Below are 23,502 nucleotides of genomic sequence, written 5' to 3'. Positions count from 1 at the left end.
CACCTGCCGCTACCGTCCAAAAGAGCGAGTCACTATTGTGGGAGAGAAGATCCCTAGTTTATTATCATTTATTTGTATGGCACCACAGCAGAAGCAGATCTAGAATTTTTTTTTTATTATTATTATTTTTTTTTGGGGGGGGGGGGGGGTTAGACACCGCCCCCTTTTTGACAGGTAAGGCTGCCTGTGGCAGGTCCGTGATGGCAGCGACGGCCGGCAGAGTAGGCTGCTGGGACGCTCTGATTGTGATTACTCTGCCGTCACGGACCTGCGCACAGAGTGTACCGGAGTCATTAAGGAGAGCTAAGCATACAAAGGAGTAACTCTCCACATGTTGCATTGGAGGGGGAGGTAAATTTAAAATGTGGGGACAGATTTATAGTTTGTGTAGGGCGTGCCTATATCAAATTTAAATTTAAGTGTAAACATAAAGTTATCAAGTATTTGTGAGCGACATGAAAAAACATCCAGTATTTTACTTATGTGCAAAATAATAAACTAATTTGCACCCCTTGTATTGTAACTTAGATGCAAAGTTACTCCTTTGTTTTGCATTGCTCTTCTCAATGACTCAAGCCCAGTGTGCGGCCACAGACAGCAGGCCTCTGCCAGCCGGGGCGATTTCCCCGATCACCCCCCCTGGATCTGTCAGTGCACCATACAGTCAAAGGGAAAACAAAACAATAATAAAACTTCACCTAGTGTAGATAGAACATGACCTGCTGTAACGTGACACAATGTAACATGACGCTTTAGTCATCTGAGTCTCAATGTTCTGCTTCTGTTCGTCACACTTACTGTGTATTCCTATTGTGTAAAGCTGGAAATAATAACTACAAACATTTAATATAAATCAATCAGGTTATTGCAACTGGAAAATAATTTGAAAAACCAGGAGTGGTTTCTGGGTGACATGTTGGAAGGTTTGGGCAGTGCCGTAACTAGACATTTTAGTGCCCTGGGCGAGACAGAGCACCAGCGCCCCCATCAAAGTAGGAGTGACATTTGCCAAGTGGGTGTGGCCAACCTAGTGTGAGGGTGTGGCTAGCACTTTACTGAAAGAATTCTGTTACACATATTTGTAAATGCATTATATATATATATACCGGTTCTCTGCCCCACTGACCATTTAAGGTATGCAGAAATATATACCGAAAGGTATTCTAATATTTCATGCACTTAATACTCAAATAGGAACAATAAAAGAGATACACAAAACTAGATTGTTATAAGAAAGAGTTTTAAAATATTAAAGAATACCTTACCTGACAAAAATCTGTTATTTAATATTATATTCATATTATGCCGCAGTAATGCCCCCAGTGTCACCCACTGTCCAAATTAGATAATGAGTCTGTCACTTGGTGCTGAAGTCTAGCATCAGATTCGGCCAATGTGTGGCCATCTTTAATATGCCCACACGAGGACCCCATATGATTGTGTGCCTGCATTTTTCAAGAGTCCCAATTGGCATCTGACAGGTTTGTCTCCAGATGCTGCAATCCTGTCTCTTGGTCATAGAGTCAAGCAACATGAGCACTGTACAATTAGGCCACACATCAGGATACTGGATGACTTCCATCGGAACATGAGCCCATTAGTGCCTTTGGCAGTCACACACACATGCCGAGAACGGTCATCTGTCCACTACATTTACCAACAGGCCATTAATGAGCTTATATATTTTAATGGATCATGATTGGTCATTGTAGTCATTTAGGACAGTTGTCCAATATCGCAGTGTGTTTGAAGTCCCTTAACATGCTGTAATAATATTAATAAAAGCTAAGCGAGCTTTTGTAAGTGTCAATATTCTGTTATATTTATTATTTGTACGCAAAATTAAATTTTTAAATCAAAAAAATGACAGCATGGCAATACCAGCTGTCCATAAGTTATAACTTGCAGTCAGAAGTAATCACTTTCAAGACAGGTATTTCATCTAAGATAGATAGAGATAGAGATGGCTACCAGTGGATAACAAGGAGTAACAAGAAGAAGAGAGCGCGCTACAGCGAAAATTTCGGGATACCAACCGTCCTGGGTTAATCTTTATATTTTTTATGTGATCACTCATAGAGCAATTCACTCATTCATAGAGCACAGATAGGAAGAAAGTGAGTGGAAATAAGTTATGGGTCACAGTATAACATGTAGGATTACAATGTGATAGAATAGTCTGAATACTAGTAATGTTTAAAAGCAATTTAACAAATTGATATTTTTTTTTAGAATTTAAATAAGTGTGATAAAGATAATTACATACCAGTTCCTGTAAATTAAGATGAGTATCAGAAGTCACTCAGAGTTCCCCATCCTGTATAAAAAAAACTCAGCGTTCAGTTTCTGTGACCTGTAATATCCCTAAGGTGCCCATACACAAGGGCAGTCGGGCCCATAGGCCAGTTCTCTACCAGATTTGCCAAAATATGTCCATACACACTTGTGTATGGAGGGAGAGAGGGAGAGACGCATCCCAGTGGAACACATGCGTTCCACTGATTCCGATGAGATAAGAACACAGGTAGCGGGCTGAAGGTTCACAGGCAGGTAGCGGGCGGCTGCTGCGCTCCCTTGGCCTTGCGCCCTGGGCGACGGCACCGCCCGCACCTGCCTCATTGCGGCTCTGGGTTTGGGAAGGTTTTGGTGGTTAAGGGCGAATCTAGAGAATTAAGTGAAACACCAGCATTGCATGAATGAAGGTGATCTCATTACAAAATGACAGATTACGTGTCTTACAGATCTCATAGGAAACAAGTGCTCTCTCTTAATAGATTATTGGAGATTGTACATCCAAAGATCAACCTTGTAGCTTAGCCCTAAACCCGAAAACTGGTAACATGCATATAAACGAATTACAGTGCATCCTGTGTGCACTTAGTATTGCAAAATCAAAATGTTATATTCTGGCTGAAGATTTTTGAAATGAGATAGGTGGAGAGGGTGTATTTTTAGGGCTGTTCCTTATTTTGAAAAGAGCCAAACAGGAATTTTCATTCCTCCCAAACACCTGAATTGAGCACCAGCCCTGACTGGCGATGATTGGATGTGGTACTATATCTTTGTGTACTTCTGCAGAGAAACACATTTCCAGGCAAATGTAATCAAAAGCTTCATACTCAAGATTGTAATGCACACAGTCTCCTAAATCTCATGATTAATTAATAAGCCATAAGGATAAACTGTGCACTATCAGCACTTGAGTTTTCTATGTAGATACAGATCTGCTACTTTAGTGTTTTATAACCTGCAGCAGGAACAGTTGCTATTGCTGTCTATGAAGAGGTTTACTCTCAGTAATCTTTCCACATAGTAACAAGCAGTACTAAAGAAAAGCAGCCTCACAACAAAAACTGATTTACTTTTTAAGGTTTTTAAGTTCAGCCGAATTTCATTTCACAAATTTGGTAAGTCTGGATATTATTGTCAAGCTTTAACTCTTATTAGGGACTATTAAAAGTTGTTTTACTAAGGGGAATGAATACTATTTATTATAAAAGCACCAATCATATTACACAGCCCTGTATAGAGAATATGTAATAACTTACATCAGTCCCTGCCCCATTGGAACGTACAGTGTAAATACACATCAGTGAACTTACCAGTATGTTTTGGAGCACCCAGAGGAATCCCAGAGAGAACATACAAACTCCACAGACATAGGCCCGGTCACAATAAAACCCATGCCCACAGACAGCAATGCTAACCACTGTGCCCACAACATCTTAACTCTGCCCTCCCTTCTAAAGTATGATTACCAACTGTCCCTGCTTTCTCGGTACCATTCCAGGGGTGAAGTTTTGTTCTGGTATTGTCACTAATGACCTGAATCCCTTCTTGTGTTGTGTGAACTTCATACTATAAAGTCTATGTAAAGTAATTTTGTAACACTGTAGAATTGTGATAGAATCTTGTGCAGCTTATATGTGGTGCTCTTATAACTGTATACAATATGTCACACATACCTATACTTATATATTCATATATCGTTTATACATATTATATACATAGTCACTGACACATTCCACTATCTCATAACTGGATTAATGCTGTGTGTGGGTCATCTGTTATCGTTTAATCCTTTGGGAACTCTGTGCTTAAGAGCTGACAATCAGGTTTATTTGTTGCATTATTCCTTGAGAGTTGTGTTTTGCTGATTCCACAAATGACTCACTACACATAAAGGAACAGAGATTTAAGAGAATAGCAGGATAACAGGTGTCTGTGCTTATACCGATTCTGTCATTGGCGTTTCAGGTGTCCCGCAACACCATGACGGCAGCCATGAGTCTACCTGCTGGGGACAATTATAACATTACTGTGACCGCCTGTACGGAGAGGAGCAGTAACACGTCGCTGCCTTATCTGGTTAGACTTGGTAAGAATCATCCGTCAAATTCCGCTACAAGACGTCCTTTGTTTGGATGCAATTTGCCAATTGTTATCAGATGTGGAACAAACAACGGCTACTCCCAATAGATTTGTGCTGGGTCTTTTAGGAGTTGCCTGTAAAATCCATTCTGCCATTATTCTTTTCCACAGAACCGGTTCCCCCAAAGTCTCTGTATGCCGTGAACAAGACACAGACATCGTTCACTCTTCTGTGGGTGGAAGAAGGATTCTCTGATTACTTTGAAGTGTTCTGCTGGTGCTTAGACCCTGCACAGATTGAATTTGAAAAGGTATAATCTATAATAATACATTTTGGAGAATGACACAAGTATTGGTTTTCACAGTTTGCTGCTTCAGTGTTTTTAGACCTTTTTGTCAGATGTTGCTATGTTATACTGAAGTAACATTACAGCATTTCATAAGTGTCAAAGGCTTTTATTGACAATTACATTAAGTTTATGCAAAGAGTCAATATTTGCAATGTTGATCCTTCTTTTTGAAGACCTCTGCAATTCGCCCTGGCAGCTGTCACTCAACTTCTGGGCCACATACTGACTGACGGCCGCCCATTCTTGTCTAATCAATGCTTGGAGATTGTCAGAATTTGTGGGTTTTTGTTTGTCCACCTGCCTCTTGAGGATTGTCCACAAGTTCTCAATGGGAGTCTGGGGAGTTTCCTGGATATGGGCAAAATTTCAATGTTTTGATCCTTGAGCCACTTAGATATCACTTTTGCCTTATGGCAAGGTGCTACATCATGCTGGAAAAGGCATTGTTCATCACCAAACTGTTCTTGGATGGTTGGGAGAAGTTACTCTTGGAGGATGTTTTGGTACCATTCTTTATTCATGGCTGTGTTCTTAGGCAAAATTGTGAGTGAGCCCCCTCCCTTGGCTGAGAAGTAACCCCACACATGAATGGTCTCAGGATGCTTTACTGTTGGCATGAGACAGGACTGATGGTAGCGCTCACCTTTCCTTCTCTGGACAAGCGTTTTTCCAGATGCCCCAAACAATCTGAAATCTGATTCATCAGGGAAAATGACTTTACCACAGTCCTCAGCAGTACAATATTTGTACCTTTTGCAGAATATCAGTCTGTCCCTAATGTTTTTCCTAGAGAGAAGTGGCTTCTTTGCTGGCTTTCTTGACACCAGGCCATCCTCCAAAAGTCTTCACCTCACTGTGCGTGCAGATGCACTCATACCTGCCTGCTGCCATTCCTGAGCAAGCTCTGCCTGGAGGTGCCCCGATCCCACAGCTGAATCAGCTTTAGGAAACGGTCCTGGTGCTTGCTGGACATTCTTGTGCACCCCGACTCCTTCTTCGCAACTATTGAACTTCTCTCCTTGAAGTTCTTGATGATCCAATAAATGGTTTATTTAGGTGCAATCTTACTAGCAGCAATATCCATGTCTGTGAATCCCTTTTTGTGCAAAGCAATGATGACTGCACGTGTTTCCTTGCAGAAAACCATGGTTAACAGAAGAAAAAGAATGATTTCAAGCACCACCCTTCTTTTAAAGCTTCCAGTCTGTTGTTCTAACTCAATCAGCATGACAGAGTGATCTCCAGCCTTGTCCTCATCAACACTCTCACCTGTGTTAATGAGAGAATCACTGACCTGATGACAGCTGGTCCTTTTGTGGCAGGGCTGAAATGCAGTGCAAATGTTGTTTTTGGGATAAAATTCATTGTCATGTCAAAGAGGGACGTTGAAATTATTTGCAATTCATCTGATCACTCTTCATGACATTCTGAAGTATATGCAAATTGCCATCATAAAATCTGAGGCAGCAGACTTAGTGAAAAATAATATTTGTGTCATTCTCAAAACTTTTGGCCATGACTGTATATGGATATGAATGTGTGTGTGTGTGTGTGTGTGTGTATGTGTGTGTGTGTGTGTGTGTATATATATATATATTCTATAGCAGTAGTGATGCTTCAGTTTCATTGCTTATACTCTGTTTTCACACTGCGTCGAAAACCTGGGTTATTGCTGGAGGGGCCCCGACGATCCAGTCCGAGGCCGAGTGGGAACGGATTCCCTGCATCTATCCGGGTCTGGGTAGATGCCAGTCTGAATGGTGAGACCCGTTTTTTTCAACTTGGGTCTCACCGAACACTATTGAAAGGTAAAAAAAAAATCAACATTACAAGAGGAGACAAAGCTCCTCTTGTGTGAACCCAGTCGACCCGGGATTTTGTCGGGGTGGAAGGCTTAGTCACCCGGCAATATCCCAGGTTCATATATCCAGGATATTGCTGGGGCTGCAATGTGAACGCAGCATTAGAGGTATGAGCCCAGAGTAAACATGTCCAAATGACAGTTGTGAAATTACAGCAGCAGGAAATGAATGTTCTACACTTCTAGAAACAGTGCTGACATTTCCACATATGGAGCGTTACATGTGCTGTGTTTGATGGGCCAATTTTCTAACAATTTTATATCCTTAATAGAAAGAAAAACGGTTGCACTAGAATAAATTAAATTTAATTGATTTACTCCAGATCATCTCCCCTTTTGAGTTTGTAATATTATGTTTAATCAAAATTCAATGGCGGGAGGTGCTACCATTTTACATATTAAATTGATAAAGAAAAGAAGGGAAAAGTGTTTATTTTAGAATATTGCACTGATCTTAATATTATTTAAGCATCAATATGTTCCAATTATGCATCACATCTATAATAATTTTAACAATTAGTTAAAAATAAAAATCTTTATTAATACTTCAAAAATTATTACTGACAATAAAATCAAGTTATCAGCTAAATTGATTAAAAATGTGTTTGTGTGTGTGGTGTGTTAATATCACACACTGGGAGCCATAAGTGGGTAGATGAAAAAGAAAACGTATAATATAATGAATCCTCTGATTCAACTACTACTCATATCAAATGTGATACTCAGAATTCTTCTTATATGTATTAGTTTATTATTATCTCTAAAGAAAATCAGTAATCACATACATACATGAAATACTAGAAGTTCGAATTAGGTTCAAGCAGGGCTTGATGATGTCCTAAGAAGTTAGATAATTTATGAAGGCAATTATTTAATTATAAACATTGATACCATACAATTATCCAATTCATTTTAGGTAAGTAACTTAGTAATTGGAGTATCTGTGTTAGGTGTTTAACAACTGTAACATTCCCCAATGCTGTATTGAGGTGGACACGGTGGGCCTGATTCAGTAAGGAAAGTAAAGCAAAAAATGAGTAACTTTGTACCTGGGCAAAACCATGTTGCATTGGAGGGGGAGGTGAATTTAAAATGTGGGGACAGATTTATAGTTGGGGTAGGGCATGTCCTAGATCAACTTTAAAATTCACTGTAAAATAAAGCTATCAAGTATTTGTGTGCTACATGAAAAACAGCCAGTATTTAACTTATGTGCAAAATAATAAACTAATTTGCACCCCTTGCATTGTTACATGATTTTGTCTAGGATCAAATCTACTCCTTTTTTTTGCTTTGCTCTCCTCAATGAATCAGGTCCTGTATCCTCTTGTCCATCACATAAAGCTCCCCACAGAATTATATACAGAGGAACCATATAATGCTGTCTGCTAAATAGGAGCCAGATTAAAATGTCAGGTGTCCTAGTGACCCGCCTAGGAATTGCTTGAGTTTTGGCTGTTATAGTGAAAACCTGTTTGTGTTCTTCCAGTTTTTGCACTTCCGGTTTATGCTTTCCAGGGTGGAATGACTATTGTTTGGTGTGCCTAATAGAAGAGATCATTAGAAAATAGACTTTACATGAATGTTCATGCTATAAATAGTATTAAAGGAGCAAAAACAGCTCAGTCACATAATTTTATCTATTTTTCACAATTTTATTTTAAATCCAGATCCAAAACATGTTTTTGGTGCAAAACCGCTAACAAAGCCAAAACACAAAGATGTTTTAGAACCAAAACCAAAACATGGGGGTCAGTGTACATCTCTACATCTGTAATATATAATGTAAGTGACAGGAATGTTATAGTGATACAATGTACAATGAAGGCAGAAGGAAAAGTGACAGTATGACATACCCCGTATATACCCCCCACTTCCACCACTGTGAACTGTGTGTATATATGTATGTGTGTAAATATATAATATATAATAAAAGCAATCACTAGATTATTATATACACACAGTAAATAAATGCCAGGCAGGTTTACCACATCATCTGTCCCTTACCCCACTAGCTTAAGGACCTACAGTCACCTGGATGTCCTGACTTAAAGACCCATAGAGTTCTTCTCTTAGCTGCAGCTGTAGTCCATTGGTAGAGATGAAAATTCAAAACCAGCTACACTGCACCTTCCATGAATCAAATCCCAGAATGAATATCACCTTTCTCCTACAGTGGCTCCTTATATCTAGGGTCAAATTTCCATAGTATTTTTCCATCCCTGGGCAAACCCCTAGGGGGTTTGGAAAGGGGAGTGGAGATGAGCTGTACTTCCCCAGAAACTCCCCTGCCAGATTGTAGACCAAATGTCTGGAGTAGTCTTGTGAGAACAATGGATACTAGTTAGCCTTCCCCCTCACCAGTATCTTGCAACCTGATCCCTATCCATAACCCATCTGGCTTCACTTTAAGGAAAATGAATAACAACCTCACTGCCATATCAACAATATACAATAAACAATATACATATTTACAATGAACTACAATGTCCTCTTATCAGGCCCGGCTCTCCTATTGGGCAAGGTTAGGCAGTTGCCTAGGGCGCCGGGCTCTGGTTGGCGCCACAGAATTAAAATTACTTTAAAACTGTGCGGCGACCGCCGGGGGACGGATTTTGAAAGTGTGCCTGGGGGAGGGGGGGGGGGGGGCAGCGGATTTTGAAAGTGTGCCTGGGGCGCCAAGGACCCTAGCACCGGCCCTGCCTCTTATCCACCTTGTAATTAGACACTGCAGTTGTATTCTGTTGAGCTGGGGAACAAAAGCAAAGGCTATAAAAAGTACATGCTATAATCCACAGTATGTGAGAAACGAGGGACAGGCTGGTTAGGGTCTTATCACACCCGTATTCAGCTGGAGACGCTTCTTCCGATCCGCTTGTAATTGAATACGGGTGTACGTGTTCAAAGATAAATCTGGCCTAATGAGTTTTACTGATAGTTTTATGGTGCTTTACAGTTTTACCTATTTTATAGGTTAATGAGAGTTATTATAACCCTAACGATATAGAGCTGCCTATTTTGTTTGTGTAACGGAAGAGCGCAGCCTCCTTGTACAGCCGTTATCTAATTGGAAGTGGTGGTAGAAGAGGGGTTTGATGTGACACATGGAGGCAGCGGTGAACACTGGGCGTAGCATTGACACGTACTAGTGAGAGCCATGGTGTTTTGGGGCACACTTAATGATTGTGATTGAGTTTAATGAGCTCAAATGTTTGTGTCCAGAAATAAAAAGATGTCTTCCTTATAGGAATTTACAATATAAGATATATTATATACAATATAAGGGCAAACTGAACGATGCAAGGTTGGACATATCTTCTTTAGTATGTGCAAAATTACTGGGTCCTGTCTCTGCTCTTTTATTATAATTTATTATATTCTTCTGTATGCTGGATGGAAATGTCCATACTGGGTTTATTCCGTATGTTTGTACAACTTATTACTTTATGATGAATATAAATGAAAGTACTGTGATTAGTCATCAGGACTGCACAGTACCACTTCTGTTATTATTCATGTTGAATGCACATCTCTCTATCGCTAACCAAATATATTATTAATTTTAAGGATTCTGTGACCGTGTTCTCACACGTAGTGACAATGTCCAACCTCCTGCCTGGCTCATCCTATAACTGCAGCATCACCAGTGTGAGTCATCGCACCCCCAGTCTTCCTACTTATATCACAGTCTCTACGTTAGGTAAGTTAACCCATGCAATGAGTTAAGTGCACAACAAACTTCATACAGAATTTCCTATTTGTTTTATTTTTTATGCTTACCCACTGTCTATAGTGCAGAGACAGCTCTCGTCTGGTCACAGAAAATGCAATGCCCATAAGAGTGAGTCACACTATGATGTTAGGAAGTTGCCTAATTTGGTGTATGGGGGGGGCAGCTCATAACATTATGATCTAGATGGTGAATCCATTGACATCAGCAGTGAGCAACAGGTGGCCCGCCAAGCCTTCACCTGCACACCCCCCCAGACCTCGGAGTCATGTGACCTCCTCTGGCCCTCCAGCTATTTAACGTTGCCCAGCAATGACTTACAGACTCGTAGATGTGCAGCTCTCTCTATTCCCACAGTGTAGGTACACTCATTGGTGGGACCCCGTCATTGCGGGCAGGCCTGGTCTCTGCTCACACAGGATATACCAAGGTTGTTCTTCATATAGTGGTGTAGGCAAGGTGGAAACATCACATATAACAGTTACTGCAAGGTGAAGGGCACAGAGAGCGTTTTAGCATATAATTGTTATCACAGCTTATCTTTATCATCACTTATTTTATGGAAACTACGCTGAGAAATGTTTTAAAAAATATCCACAGATTTATGGCTCCACATCAATTCAGTAACCGTTATTTGCATAGTGTTCTATGCAGGTAGATCAAGGCCCATAGGATGTTTAATGATGGTAAGACACTCTCAATTTATAACATTACATTCATTTATTTTTTGTAGGTCAGAGAATTTATTTATTTTCCCAACTTGTCTGATTTTATCTGTTTCGGTGTCTCCGAATGAAATGCGAGACGTTTGTTCATAGAGAGTGACTGTAAAAAAATCGGAGATTATTATTATTATTATTTATTTATAAGGCGCCACAAGGTTTCCGCAGCGCCAAACACAGTACAAACAATGGACAGTACAGGGAATAACAGTACAGAACAATAAACGAGTAGTACCAAGACTTCAGATGCTCCAGGAAAAGCAAAAATATTGAGGTTGGAGCAGAAGAGAAGGTAGAGAGACAGAAGGGAGAAGGGCCCTGCTCATAAGAGCTACATCCTAAAGGGAGAGATCTCAATGATGCTACTAAACCCCTTGTAACTTATAATAAGATTATTATTATTATTATTATATAATAGTGTGTAGATTCCCTACTTACCTTGATCATTGTGTTCCTGTATCTTTTCTATTGTTAAGCATCAGGTTTTCTGTTATTTGCACTGGAGATTGGTACATTGTGTGAAAGTGATTTCAGCATTTTCCCATCTCAAACTCCTGTTAAACTCCTGTTTGAGGTTTTACACATTGGAAGTTTGAGGGTAAATACTGAGATTTTTGTTTTTGTTTAATATTAATATAAGTAGAAACATATATTGTAACTGTATTGCCCAATATGGGAATTGGCTTTCCTGCTATAGTCCAAATGGAAACATCAATTAAGTAATGAAGTGGCGGCAACTTCATATACTATAGACACCCAGGGCCGGATTAACCATAGGGCTAACTGGGCTACAGCCCAGGGGCCTATGGCATACAGGGGGCCCTTGAAAGTGCTCAGCAGCAGTATTGAACGGTCTGGGGCAGGGGGGCCCCCGGCGCGATCAGTGCTGCTGAGCACTTTCACTGCGGTCCTTCTCCAGTGCGCTGTAGTCTCCTTACTGAGGAGATCTCGCGCCGGAGAAGGAGGTAAGTGCCCGGGGGGGCGGGGCGGGCAGCTCGGATCATGGGGGAGGGGCCCTCACAGGAGAATGGAGGCCCCCTTAGCCCAGGGGCCTCCAATTCCTTAATCCGGCCCTGTAGACACCACAGTAATGAATGAAGAACAATCTGCAATAAGCCAGTCAGATAGTGCTGCTGATCATCATCGTCGACATTGCTCCCCTCCAGCACTCTCAAGAGATTCCTCTCCTGACAGGTATCTGCCTCTAGTTCCACCTCTGCCCTATCTGTCCTCGGCATATGCTGAACCTCCCCTTCTCTCCCCGTAGCACCTCTCAAAGCATTAGGAGGCATTTGTGTAAGATATGACAAAGGCTGTATGTGTATTTTGTTTTGTTTATTTGGTGCTCATGCACAGGACAGGAATTTAATGCAAATAAAACAGACATACATCCATCTCACAATGCTGAGAATCTGCCACTAGCCAGCAATGTAAATCTGATGCAGATCTCTACTGTGTCAAGTGGAAGTGATGTAGCAAGAAGTGCAAGGGTCAGAGGGGTCTTTGTGCCCAACAAAGAACATTGTAGTGTTAGTTATTTTTTAAGAAGACACAATTTAAATACTGGGGTTCGTCCAGGACACCTGCGTGCAGGGCCGACGCAAGGATTCTCAGCACCCTAGGCAAAGCTTTAACATACTGCCCCACCACCACAAAAAAATACCCATTTTGCACACCCTCACAAACTTGACTTTTGTAAAATAAAAATAATCTCCTGGTTGGCAGTTAAGGCTCAGTAGAGACGCACTGATGTCTGATGCAGAACGCTGTCTCAGCGGCAAATACAGGATTTCTAGAAGGGGGTTTCCAAATGTTAGATTTAAAACAAAACAACTTGTGTCAATAAGCCAACAACATGCCACCCCTCTCCCCATACATTAATACAATACCATCCCCACCACTCTCTCCACACATTACACCAAAACCACCGCCAGAGGCACAGATGAGGAGACAGAGACTGGTGTAACGCCTGCAGGGAACAATACAGACGCACACAGATAACTTACCTCTCAAACGATGACCACCTTCCGTCTGCTTCTGAGTCCCCGGCCACTGTCCTATCCCAGCAGACCAGTAACCGAACCTCTGTTACCTCACTCACCTCCCCTCTGAGGAAGAAACAGAAATTAAGGCTGTGCCTACCAGGGAAGGAGTGTCCGAGACCATGGCAATGAGCAGAGACACTCAAGTCAATCTCTCTGGCCGCCACCTCGATTTGCTCTTGCCATGGGCGTGGGACTACGAGTATTTGGGACCAGGACCAGTCCCGCCCCAAATACTCTACTCACCCTTTGGTGAGAGCCGAACCAGAAGTGGGAATAGAGAGCTGTACTCACCCGGGAACTCCAACTTCTGGTCCCTGCTCTCCTGCTCCTCTCCGTCACCTGTGGAAGACAGAAAACACACAGCCTCCCTCTACTCTACCAGTGAGGCTAGTATATACAACCCACACAACTAACACTAGCTAACAGGCGGCCTGACCCTAACACAAACAGCTAACTAATGGTCGGGTAACGCAACTTTACTATAAACTGGGTGTAGTGTACTCCCTAAGCCTCCTCCTTCTACCTACGGGGAACACCAGCCGTTGTTCACGTTCTACTCCGGAGGGCTGATCCTAAAACAGTCACCCAGGTCGTACTGAAAAACTATCTTCTCACTATGGGGTCACTCACGGAATCCCAAGGACCAGTTGCCATGTGCACGACCGAGGCTCACTGGAGCAATGCGCCACCAGAGTGTCAGCTTCCGCACGGAACCGCCAGTCGTCACTACCGGAACTCGAAGGGGTCGCCTTCACCCAAGTGGAACACTTCCCAATCTGGAACCGCCAGGAACCCTGCCGGAACTTAGACTGGAACACCCAATTGGAACCACGAGACTGAGTGCTGGAATTCAAAAGGGCTGTGCTGCACTGCCAGTGAGGTGCCCATTGGCAGACTAGGATACAATGCACATCTTTTCTATAGATCTGTATCTCACAGGCTAAGAGATATAAAAACATCCAGCCTCAGTTGGGGTGAACCATAGTCCTAACATTTACTACTCACCAAGACCACCTGCAGTGGTTTGAATAGCAGTTGTTTTCCTTACCACGTGCAGAGCATACAGTGCTAACCACAGATCAGATAGTGTAAGGACAAGTTCCTTTCTGATTTGCATGCTTCTCTGGTGTGTGGTCAAGTCCTGTGGTCTCCAGCCGGGTCAGACGGTCAGGCTAATCCGAGTCACTCCACCGGATTGTAGGGTCAGATGTCCAGTCTTAAGGACAGAGTGGACCATATGAGGTGTAATGGTGTCTAACATGTTTATGCAGAACAGACAAGTCTGTGTACTCCTCTAATAATTGGTATTACAGATAGTTCTTTTAAAGTCAACGTTACAATCGTCATAGGATACATTTACCATGCATGTAAACACAGGTTATTATGCAATAATACACATGTTGCACACTAAGTTTTAAGAGGAACTTTCCACCTTTAGTTCAGCAAGGTCTTAGGTGACTCATGCTTGGAGAGTGGAAATTTACAAATCCCAAAAAGGGAGGCCTACAAAGCCCCACTTGTACTGCAACTTCTGAGAAGAACTTAGGATTTACCTGGATAGGACTTTGCGCGTCATTGAGAGCCAGAAGGGAGTCAGTCAGGCCGAACCCCTTGAGGTGATCCTGGGCGTTATCAAAACAGACTATAGGAAAATGGATCAGGTCCACTATTTAGCAGGTCAGCCGGTTTCAGAAAATGTTTCTGCCCACTTAACTAGAGTGAATTTTTTTTGGGTGGTTCGTGACAAGGCTTCAGCCGCACTGCTATGTTGGGCAGCCACCTGGTCCTTTGTCCACACGTTTAACAGATTTTACAGTTTTCATTGTTTCACATCCTAACATGTTAGCTTTGGACAGAAAGTGTTGCATTCATCTGTGACTGATGGTTTCCTAGGGACAGGTATGGCATGCGCTCAGGGTAGCAGTGTTCCCCAGATAGGATCTAAGAAAAATAGAGTATTTTTATAATTACTGTTAAATCCATTTCGCTTAATCCATCTGGGGGAGACTGCGTTCTCACCCTTTTCACTCAGGTTTCGGCTGTTTGTTTCGACTGTGTGTTTGTTTGGTATTTCTCTGTTTTATATATACTTTGGGGCTTTGTGAACTAGGAACTGAGGAGGAGCTGGGTTGGGATAGATGAGTAACTTCAGTTTCAGAAGTTTTAACCAGTAAGTACCCAGGTCATGTGCCCTCACCTCAACTCCAAGGTAACAGTGTCCCCAAGACGGATTCAGAGAAATGAATTTCTCATGTTTAATAAAGATTAATTTATAAATAGATTAGGAATAGAAGAATTGTATCAAACATTCATAATAGAAAAACTTTTACTGTGCAGTCAGTCAATGTAGAAAAATAAGGACATTTCTACTGACAGGAAAAAATCATTCAAATCTGGGACCACCCCTCGAATTTGTCAGTTGGAACCCCCCCTGGATAGTTCTCAATAGAGATGACCGAAATTTTGTTCTGTAAAATATTCGCATTGTTCCGCATTTTACTGTGATATTTTGCAGGCGGAATTTGGCCACACGTGTTCCCAGTTCTACCCCAACTGTATCACACAGCAGAATGAAAAGATTGTCCTTATCTCTGTTTGTAGGCTATAAAATTTGCAAACTGCCAGTTTATAAATGGAGTATGAAATGGTGCTCTTGAAAATATGGATATCGCTGGAAGTTTGAGCTCTGAAAAGCAGCATATTCCCCTTCAATACCTTTACCCATCTTTCTATCTTGGCTCATTGCATTGCATTGTATAAAGGAGAATTTTTGGGTTAAACCTCTGTTCTGCCTTCTAGTTGCTGAAGTGAACCCCAATGTTGTGGTTATATCGCTGCTGGCTATCCTCAGCATCCTGCTCATTGGACTGTTGCTGGTGACTCTAATTGTGTTACGGCGAAAACATCTTCAAATGTCGAGGTAATTGTAACATCACACATAACGCTGGTAACAGAAAATTGGTCGGAGTTTGAAACTGCTTTTATGTGGGAATATTTCATAAAAACTGTAAATATTTTTTCCAAGTTTAGTACAAAACAGTTTTACTAGATGGTTTCAGATGTCAGTGTTAAACATTATTACAAGCGTTCAGTGATTCGTGTTCTCTCTGTAGTAACCATAGGTAGGAGCATCGACGGGTCCAAAGCCCAAGTTTGGGTAGGTGTCCGACAATGCCACTGTGTCCTCCTGGACCACCCCACTCTGCTCTGAACAGACAAGAGAACACTTCTGAGAATACATGGCCAGCGCAGGCTCCGCTCAGAAAACGATACTGCTTCACTCTTGTCAGGGCAGTGTGGTAACTCAGGGGTTAATGTGGACGGTGGAGGAAAGGGGACCGCATTGCTTATCTCAGGGAAGATTGTTGACTCATTTACTAATGGATATTCATTGCTCTGTTAATCACTTTCCATTACCAAGAATTAGGATGACCAGCTATATATTTTTATTTAAGAAACAATTAATCTCTAGTATTACATGTCAGGCCTGGTCACAAGTCTTTACAGTGTGGATTTAGTTACAAGCAGTGGTGAAACTACTGCCAGAGCAGCCCATGCTTGTCCTCCTCATATCTCTGAGCGTTCTCTCAATGTCTCCTGAGGATCTACCTCCTCCCCACTCCACCTCTCAGTTAGTTCTCCAGGGTCCAGTACTGGGATCCCTTCTGTATTTCCCTCCTTGGAAACATAATCAGCAGGTTTGGCTTTCAGCGCTACCTATATATAGATGACACCCAACTCTACGTCTCCTACACCACCTGTTCTTCTAACATCAGCTCCTGTCTCTCCTCTGTCATGTCCTCTGTCTGTCTAACTTAATCTGTCCACTGTAGGCTCTATGTGGTCCCTCCTTCAATAATACTACTCACACTAATGCACCCTCACTGTTCCAATCTCCACACTCGCTCTTCTTGTTTCAGCTGTGTCCTCTTCCACTTAGAATGTAAGCTCTGTAATGAGCAGGGTCATCCATACCCTTTGTTTTCAAGTCTGCATTTATTTTGTCTGCCTTGTATGTCCTTTTTGTATGCATGTCCTGTTTTCCATATTGTACGGCGCTGAGGAATACTATGGTGCCTTACACATCTACAATAATAATATTAACACCCTCACACCTAAAGTCTCTATGGGCCTGATTCATTAAGGATCTCAAATAAAGAGGATACTCATTTCAGTCTCCTGGACAAAACCATGTTACAATGGAAGGGGTGCAAATAAGTGTTCTGTTTTACACATAAGTTAAATACTTCCTGTTTTTTCATGTAACACACAAATATTTGATAGCTCATTTGTACACTGAAATTTAAAGTTGATATTTGTGTGTTACATGAAAAAACTGTCAGTATTTAACTTATGTGTAAAACAGAACACTTATTTGCACCCCTTCCATTGTAACATGGTTTTGTCCAGGAGACTGAAATGAGTATCCTCTTCATTTGAGATCCTTAATGAATCAGGCCCTATATGTTTGAGCAATACAACCATCATTCCCTAACCACAAGCCCTTTGTCTTTGGGTTATATTTGATTCTGAACTTTCTTTCACTCTCCACATTCAATCCCTTTTTATATCCCTAGAAAAATATTGTATAATTATTCTCATAAATATCTCCTGCATCCTCCCATTGCCACTAAAGACATCAGCGAAATAGAAGTTCATGGGAGAAAATTGTGGCGCTACTAACAGTGGGACATTTGAGGGGGGTGGTGACTCTGGAAGGAGGGTAGATGATGAGTTCTGTTTTGGACATGTTGAGCTGTTGGCGGCATTGGAACATCCATGTGGAGATAGCAGAGAGACAGGTGGTTACACAAGAAGGGGAGAGGTCAGGGGAGGAGAGGTAGATCTGTGTGTCACCAGCATAGAAGTGATACTGATAGTCAAATTATCAAATAAGTTAAGCGAGAGAAGAGGGGTATACTGAGAAAAGCAGAGGCCAAGAATAGAACTTTGTGGGACCCCAACAGATAGTGGGAGTGGAGGTGAACATGTGCCAGTGGTAGAGACACTAATGGATCATCTCGGTAAGTAGGAAGTGAACCAGAAAAGAACTGTGTCATGAATGCTAATGGTTGCAGGGTGTAAGAAACAAGGGTGATCAACATTGTTGAAAGCAGCAGAGAGGTCCAGGAATATGTATATGGAGAAGAGACCCTTAGTGGTGTATTTACTAAACTGAGGGTTTGAAAAAGTGGAGATGTTGCCTATAGCAACCAATCAGAATCTAGCTGTCATTTGTAGAATGTACTAAATAAATTAAAGCTAGGTTCTGATTGGTTGCTATAGGCAACATCTCCACTTTTTCATACCCGCAGTTTAGTAAATATACCCCTTTGACTTTGTTGTAAATAGATTATTGGTCACTTTGTGAGAGTAGTCTCATTGGAATGTTGGGGGCAGAAGCTCGATTGCAGAGGTGGAGGAGGGGAAAGGGGGATAATTGGTTTTACAAAAGCTGCTCAAGTAGTTTGGAGGCAAATGGGAGAAGAGAAATAGGGAGGCAGCTTGGTCAAGACATCATTTCTTTAGAACTGGGGAGATAAGGGCATGTTTAAAGGAGGAAGGAAATGTGCCAGTGGGGAGAGACATGTTGAAGAGGTGCTGGAGGTGGCCATGCAGTGACGGAGGGAGCAGAGAAGTTGAGAGAGAATAAGTTTAAAGCAGTGGCGCACGCAGGGGGACCCAGAAACCCCTCCCCTCCGATAACGAAGTGCCCCACATATTGGCACTGTGCTGTGTACATTACAGCACCGCCGCTGATGCTTCTTTGACAGCGCCGCGGCTGATGTATAGTACAGTGCTGCCGAAACTGAGCTGCTGCGCATGCACCGGCGCATGCGCAGCAGCTCTCTTGCATGTTTTTTTTTTTTGAGGTGGGGGGGGAAACCCCCCTAAAATCCTCTAAAGGGAAGATTGTAGGATGAGATGAGAGCAGGGATTTTGTCCTTACTGGAGAGAAGGTGGGTGGGGTGTAAAATTTGGAATGAGGAATTATGTTGTCGAATGGTGTTGAATTTGAATTTGTCTTTGAAGTAGGTGGCAAAATCATGGACTGTGAGGGAGGAAAGGGGAGTTGATGAAGGTGGGAAAGAGGCATCGGGGGAAGCATAGAAGACGTGAATTGTCGGAGAACGTGGCGTCTAGCGCTGCGTTGAGCATGAGATAAGGTGAAGCTGACGGAAAGGAAGTTGGACAATGAGAGACAAGTTTAGCAGATAAAACAATCCACTATCACCTGTATCAGCCGTCCACAACGCACTCCTGATTTAGTCACAGTACAACCCTCTGTCCAGTTTGTCTCCTCTCCAGTTTCTGCTTCTCAGAGCACTTTATGTCCATAGAGACTATCTGGGTGATGGATGCACACAGCCAGGGCCGCCATCAGGGGGGTACAGGGGGTACCGTTGTACCGGGCACGGGCTCACCAGGGGGGGGGGCGTACTGGGCCCCATGATCTCTGATGGCGGCCCTGCACACAGCATTATATGTGATCACATGTGTTGGTACCAAACAATCATTTCTATCCCATATCATCTCTGAGCAGGGCGCTCACCTTCATTGTTTGTTATAGTATTTAGTTGGCATTCTAGAGTTTTTCCCTGATTGTATAGCGCTGTGGAATATGTTGGTGCTAAAGAAATAAAGTATTTGCTGCTTGTGCTTCCAAATCTCTTCAAATTGTTGAAAATCTAAATTTTTTTTCAGAGTCTTGTTTCTGTTAGCTTCAATAAGACATATGGGGGAGTTCAATGGCTGCGTTACTGCCGAAAGTAACGCACACTATTACCGATATTACGGTAATAGTGCGCATAATTACTGTTAATATGGTAATTTCAATGCCGGCTTTCTGCTCGCAGCTCCCTGAGCCGCGGCCAGGAAGTAGGGTTAAAATTACCGTATTAACGGTAATAGATTTAGCGCCGCGTTACTTGCGCCAGAATTCCCCCCTAAGAGAGAAGTTCTGGCCTAGCTGAAATTCTTTAGACCTATAGTTTACACAGTAGTAACAATGTATCAATCATTTTTAAACAGGGATTGTGGGGCTGGAACATTTGTCAACTTTGCAACTTTGGAGAGAGATGGGAAACTTCCATACAACTGGTGAGTGTCAACCAATAAAGAAATGTATTCTCTTCTCCTTTTACATGTTAGCAGAAGCAGAAGAGTTATTTATGCATGCAAGAAACACAACAGCCATTTCTTCCTTTATAATGCAATGGTTCTATTACTGCAGCTTTTGCGGAGATACAAACAAGATAGAACTTCCATATGGAGTTAATTGCAAGGTCATCAACAGCTTGGGATGGGGCGTCATAGTGAAAGGTGGGCTGGACACAGTGATGTGTCTGATTCTGCATACAAATGCAAAACCATAGGAAAATACTACATTTAAGTTGAAAGTATCCAAATTGTATTTGCAGAGTATTGCATCAGTTACATACAAGGATAATGTAACCTTCAGTGTTATTTTGGACAGTATATTTCGTTATTTAGCTGACTACAATCAGAGGCTTTCTGCATGAAACAATCTCTCAAAATAAGTCTGGGGAGCAGAACTGCATCTGAGCAGGAGATGTCGCTGTGTCATATCATAATATCTGTCACACTGACGCATTTTCATGGCTTCTGTATAAAAGTGTATTAAATACACTGTATTTGTCCACATATTTTATGTTTTATTTTATTATTTTTATAACTATTAAGTTTGTTTTCATTTGTCGCATTAGGATTTCTGTTTCATTAAAACTTGTTGATTTTGCTTGGAGGGGATCTATGGGGATCTATGAAGTGGTGACTAGTGCGCATTTCTCCAGGAATCGCCCTTTTATTAGACGAAGCAGCCATAATGTGACACGGTCTCTGGGTTTGCAGTATCAGACCTCTTCCAATAATTTTTGTGTCTTCTAGTCGCATTTCAAAGTGGAAGTGGGTTCATATTTGCACATAAATGGATGTAAATAAAAAATATAATTCTAAATTGGTGACCTGTGAAATGGAGGCAGCCTGATATCCCCTCAATCTCCTGACTTTTTTAAGCTATAAATGATGCAGTAATTCACGTGAAGCAATATTATTAAAATGTATTTATTAATGTATTTATATCCTGTATGACAACATACCCTGCAGCACTTTACAATTGGGAAGAGACGCAGTAATAAAACAAGACTGTGTGTTACAGACAGACAAAGTGGTCAGAGGGTGCTGCTCACTAGCTTACTGGAAATAAGTAAATGAATGAATGAGGTTTTCCAATAGTGTTACTAACAAGGGCGTTTTTACTTTTGCCAACAAGTGCAACAGATGTCACTCAATGTGTCTGTGTAGAGGGGTGTTCTTCATTGTATGCACCCCCGAATCCCAGTCTTTCATCAATAATTTGTTAGCGGAACCTGGGAGTAACGTTGGGTTATATTTAACCATTTTATTCCTGGTGCCTTTGCAATGCTTTCGTCTGCCAGATCCTGAATCTAATTAATTTTCCTTGGAAAGACTAACCAACATATAATTATTATCACCTAATCATCTGCTGTGTTCAGCACAACACATGGATGGATACATTCAATTTGTGCTTTTACACTTTATTTTCATTTCAAGGTGACAAAACATGACAAGTATCAACACTGTGATGTTTTGATTAGAACATAGCATAAGGTTACAAGTACAACTTGCCAGTTAGAAATGCTACCATAGTATATTTACTAATGACGACAGGTTTTAAAAAGGAAATGGCAAAGTTGGAGATCGTATTAAGCTTAATGAACGATGAGTGAGGAAAGTGATAGTGGCAGATAGTCCCAGTCTCTAGGATTCTCAGCTGGCCTACAAGTTGAATAGAAATTGTGTATTGTCCTACATGTAGGAGGGATTTAAAATCCTGTGCAAGATCTAATTGGGTCTTTTGAATATTACATTAGAAGTGAAGGTCCATAGGGATTCTGAGTAGGGGTTCTATTGAAAAGATACCATAGACTCCCTGTTTGTAGGTGACAGTACCAAATACATGGAGGGAGCGTCAGGCTGTTTACAGTGAGTAGCCGTCTTGCACATGACCACATGAATAATCAGGACTACTAGTTTGTCTGTATGATTTGTCCAGGCTGTTGACTGGCAAGCCCAGCAGGTAGGACTTAGGGTTTCTTGGTGATGGCAATATTAGTCACCTTACTTACAAGATCTGACATTTCATCTCAATAAGTTGCAATTTTAGGGCAGGACCACAATATGTAGAGGAGTATCCGCTACCACCACTGTCTCCATCAATAGGATGTTAGCGAGTAGGGACCTAGTACCTTCTCTAGTACATTGTCTATTAATCCACCTGAATGTGAGAAGAGAGGGATGACTTTGAAACTCTTTGTCTTATAGTAGATCAGTAATAAAAGCCCTTTTATTTTGACTATCAAGTGGAATATTTACATGAGGCCTAAGTTGGACCATGAGGCCTAAGTAAGGGAATCAATTGGGTTGAAGCGTTGACAAAGCAGGTAACCCCACAGACAAGGATATTCTGGTCACCCAATCACAAAGGGTCCCTAACTGATCCCTTTTCAACATTTATGTTCCAATGCAGCTGACAATAGAAAAGATCAGACTTGAAATAGTTTTCTCCTTATAGAGCCACAGAATCCTCTTATTTATTTATGGGGCGGCACAGACAACAAGGGTCCTCCCGTGGGGCACACAGACAGTATTTCATAGTACTTCCTCCTTAGAGAATATACATGTTCATTTACAAACTGCAAACAGTGTGTTGAGAGCATCCAGTTGTCAGTCTAACACATTTCAATGTGCACCCCTTGCAAACTCAATCTGCACCTAGCTTATGGTTTGTGAATAAACCGGAAAATGCACAAGGTGGAAACAGTAATATCATCGCATTAAAGTCAATTAATTATCACTCCAGGACTCCTTCATTGGTTTGACAATTTCCAAATTTCTCGTTTTAGTCTTGGATTTGTCTTAAATTAATCATGGGATTGAGGGGTCATTTAAGACCCCACTTATTTGCATATGCCTGGAAATGTGCAAATAATTGTAACTGAAAGTTGCAAAATGCATTACATTATGACTATAGACCAGATCTCCAGCACCCGCATGTCCTCCCACAAATCAGGGAACACAAATGTACCCTCTCTGCTCCTTTATCTGATTTAAATAATTTGGTTCTTAAAAATGAAATCTTGTTTTTCCACTTTACTCCTAAATGGGGAGCAGGGCTGTGCCTAACCTGCATTTAGCACCCTCCCTATTTCTCCCATTGGGAGGTTCGCGTGCAGAATAGCAACATCATGGCAGAGAAATTCACATGCACCCCGTAAAACTGGGTGTAATTGCATAAAGCTTATGTCATATAAGAACATCTTCCCGGCAGTTCTCCACTATTGTGCATTGATAATGACCCTCAATGAATTATTTGAATGTG

The 23,502-nt window shown here is 41.7% G+C and overlaps 1 protein-coding gene across 3 annotated transcripts in view; it reads left to right on the top strand.

Annotated features, from left to right (window-relative positions):
- Positions 1–23,502, top strand: part of PTPRO (protein tyrosine phosphatase receptor type O) — a 100,615-nt gene that overhangs the window by 53,441 nt on the left and 23,672 nt on the right. For all 3 annotated transcript variants that reach the window (XM_075210860.1, XM_075210859.1, XM_075210858.1), the window contains exons 12-16: positions 4,258–4,378; positions 4,543–4,682; positions 10,150–10,282; positions 15,879–15,999; positions 20,112–20,180. In XM_075210860.1, the coding sequence (XP_075066961.1) occupies positions 4,258–4,378; positions 4,543–4,682; positions 10,150–10,282; positions 15,879–15,999; positions 20,112–20,180 (584 nt within the window). The remainder of the gene's footprint in view (positions 1–4,257; positions 4,379–4,542; positions 4,683–10,149; positions 10,283–15,878; positions 16,000–20,111; positions 20,181–23,502) is intronic.

Source organism: Mixophyes fleayi, chromosome 4, assembly GCF_038048845.1.
Source record: "Mixophyes fleayi isolate aMixFle1 chromosome 4, aMixFle1.hap1, whole genome shotgun sequence".
In the NCBI taxonomy this organism is placed as follows: domain Eukaryota; kingdom Metazoa; phylum Chordata; class Amphibia; order Anura; family Limnodynastidae; genus Mixophyes; species Mixophyes fleayi.
This window is presented reverse-complemented; position numbering and strand designations above follow the sequence as displayed.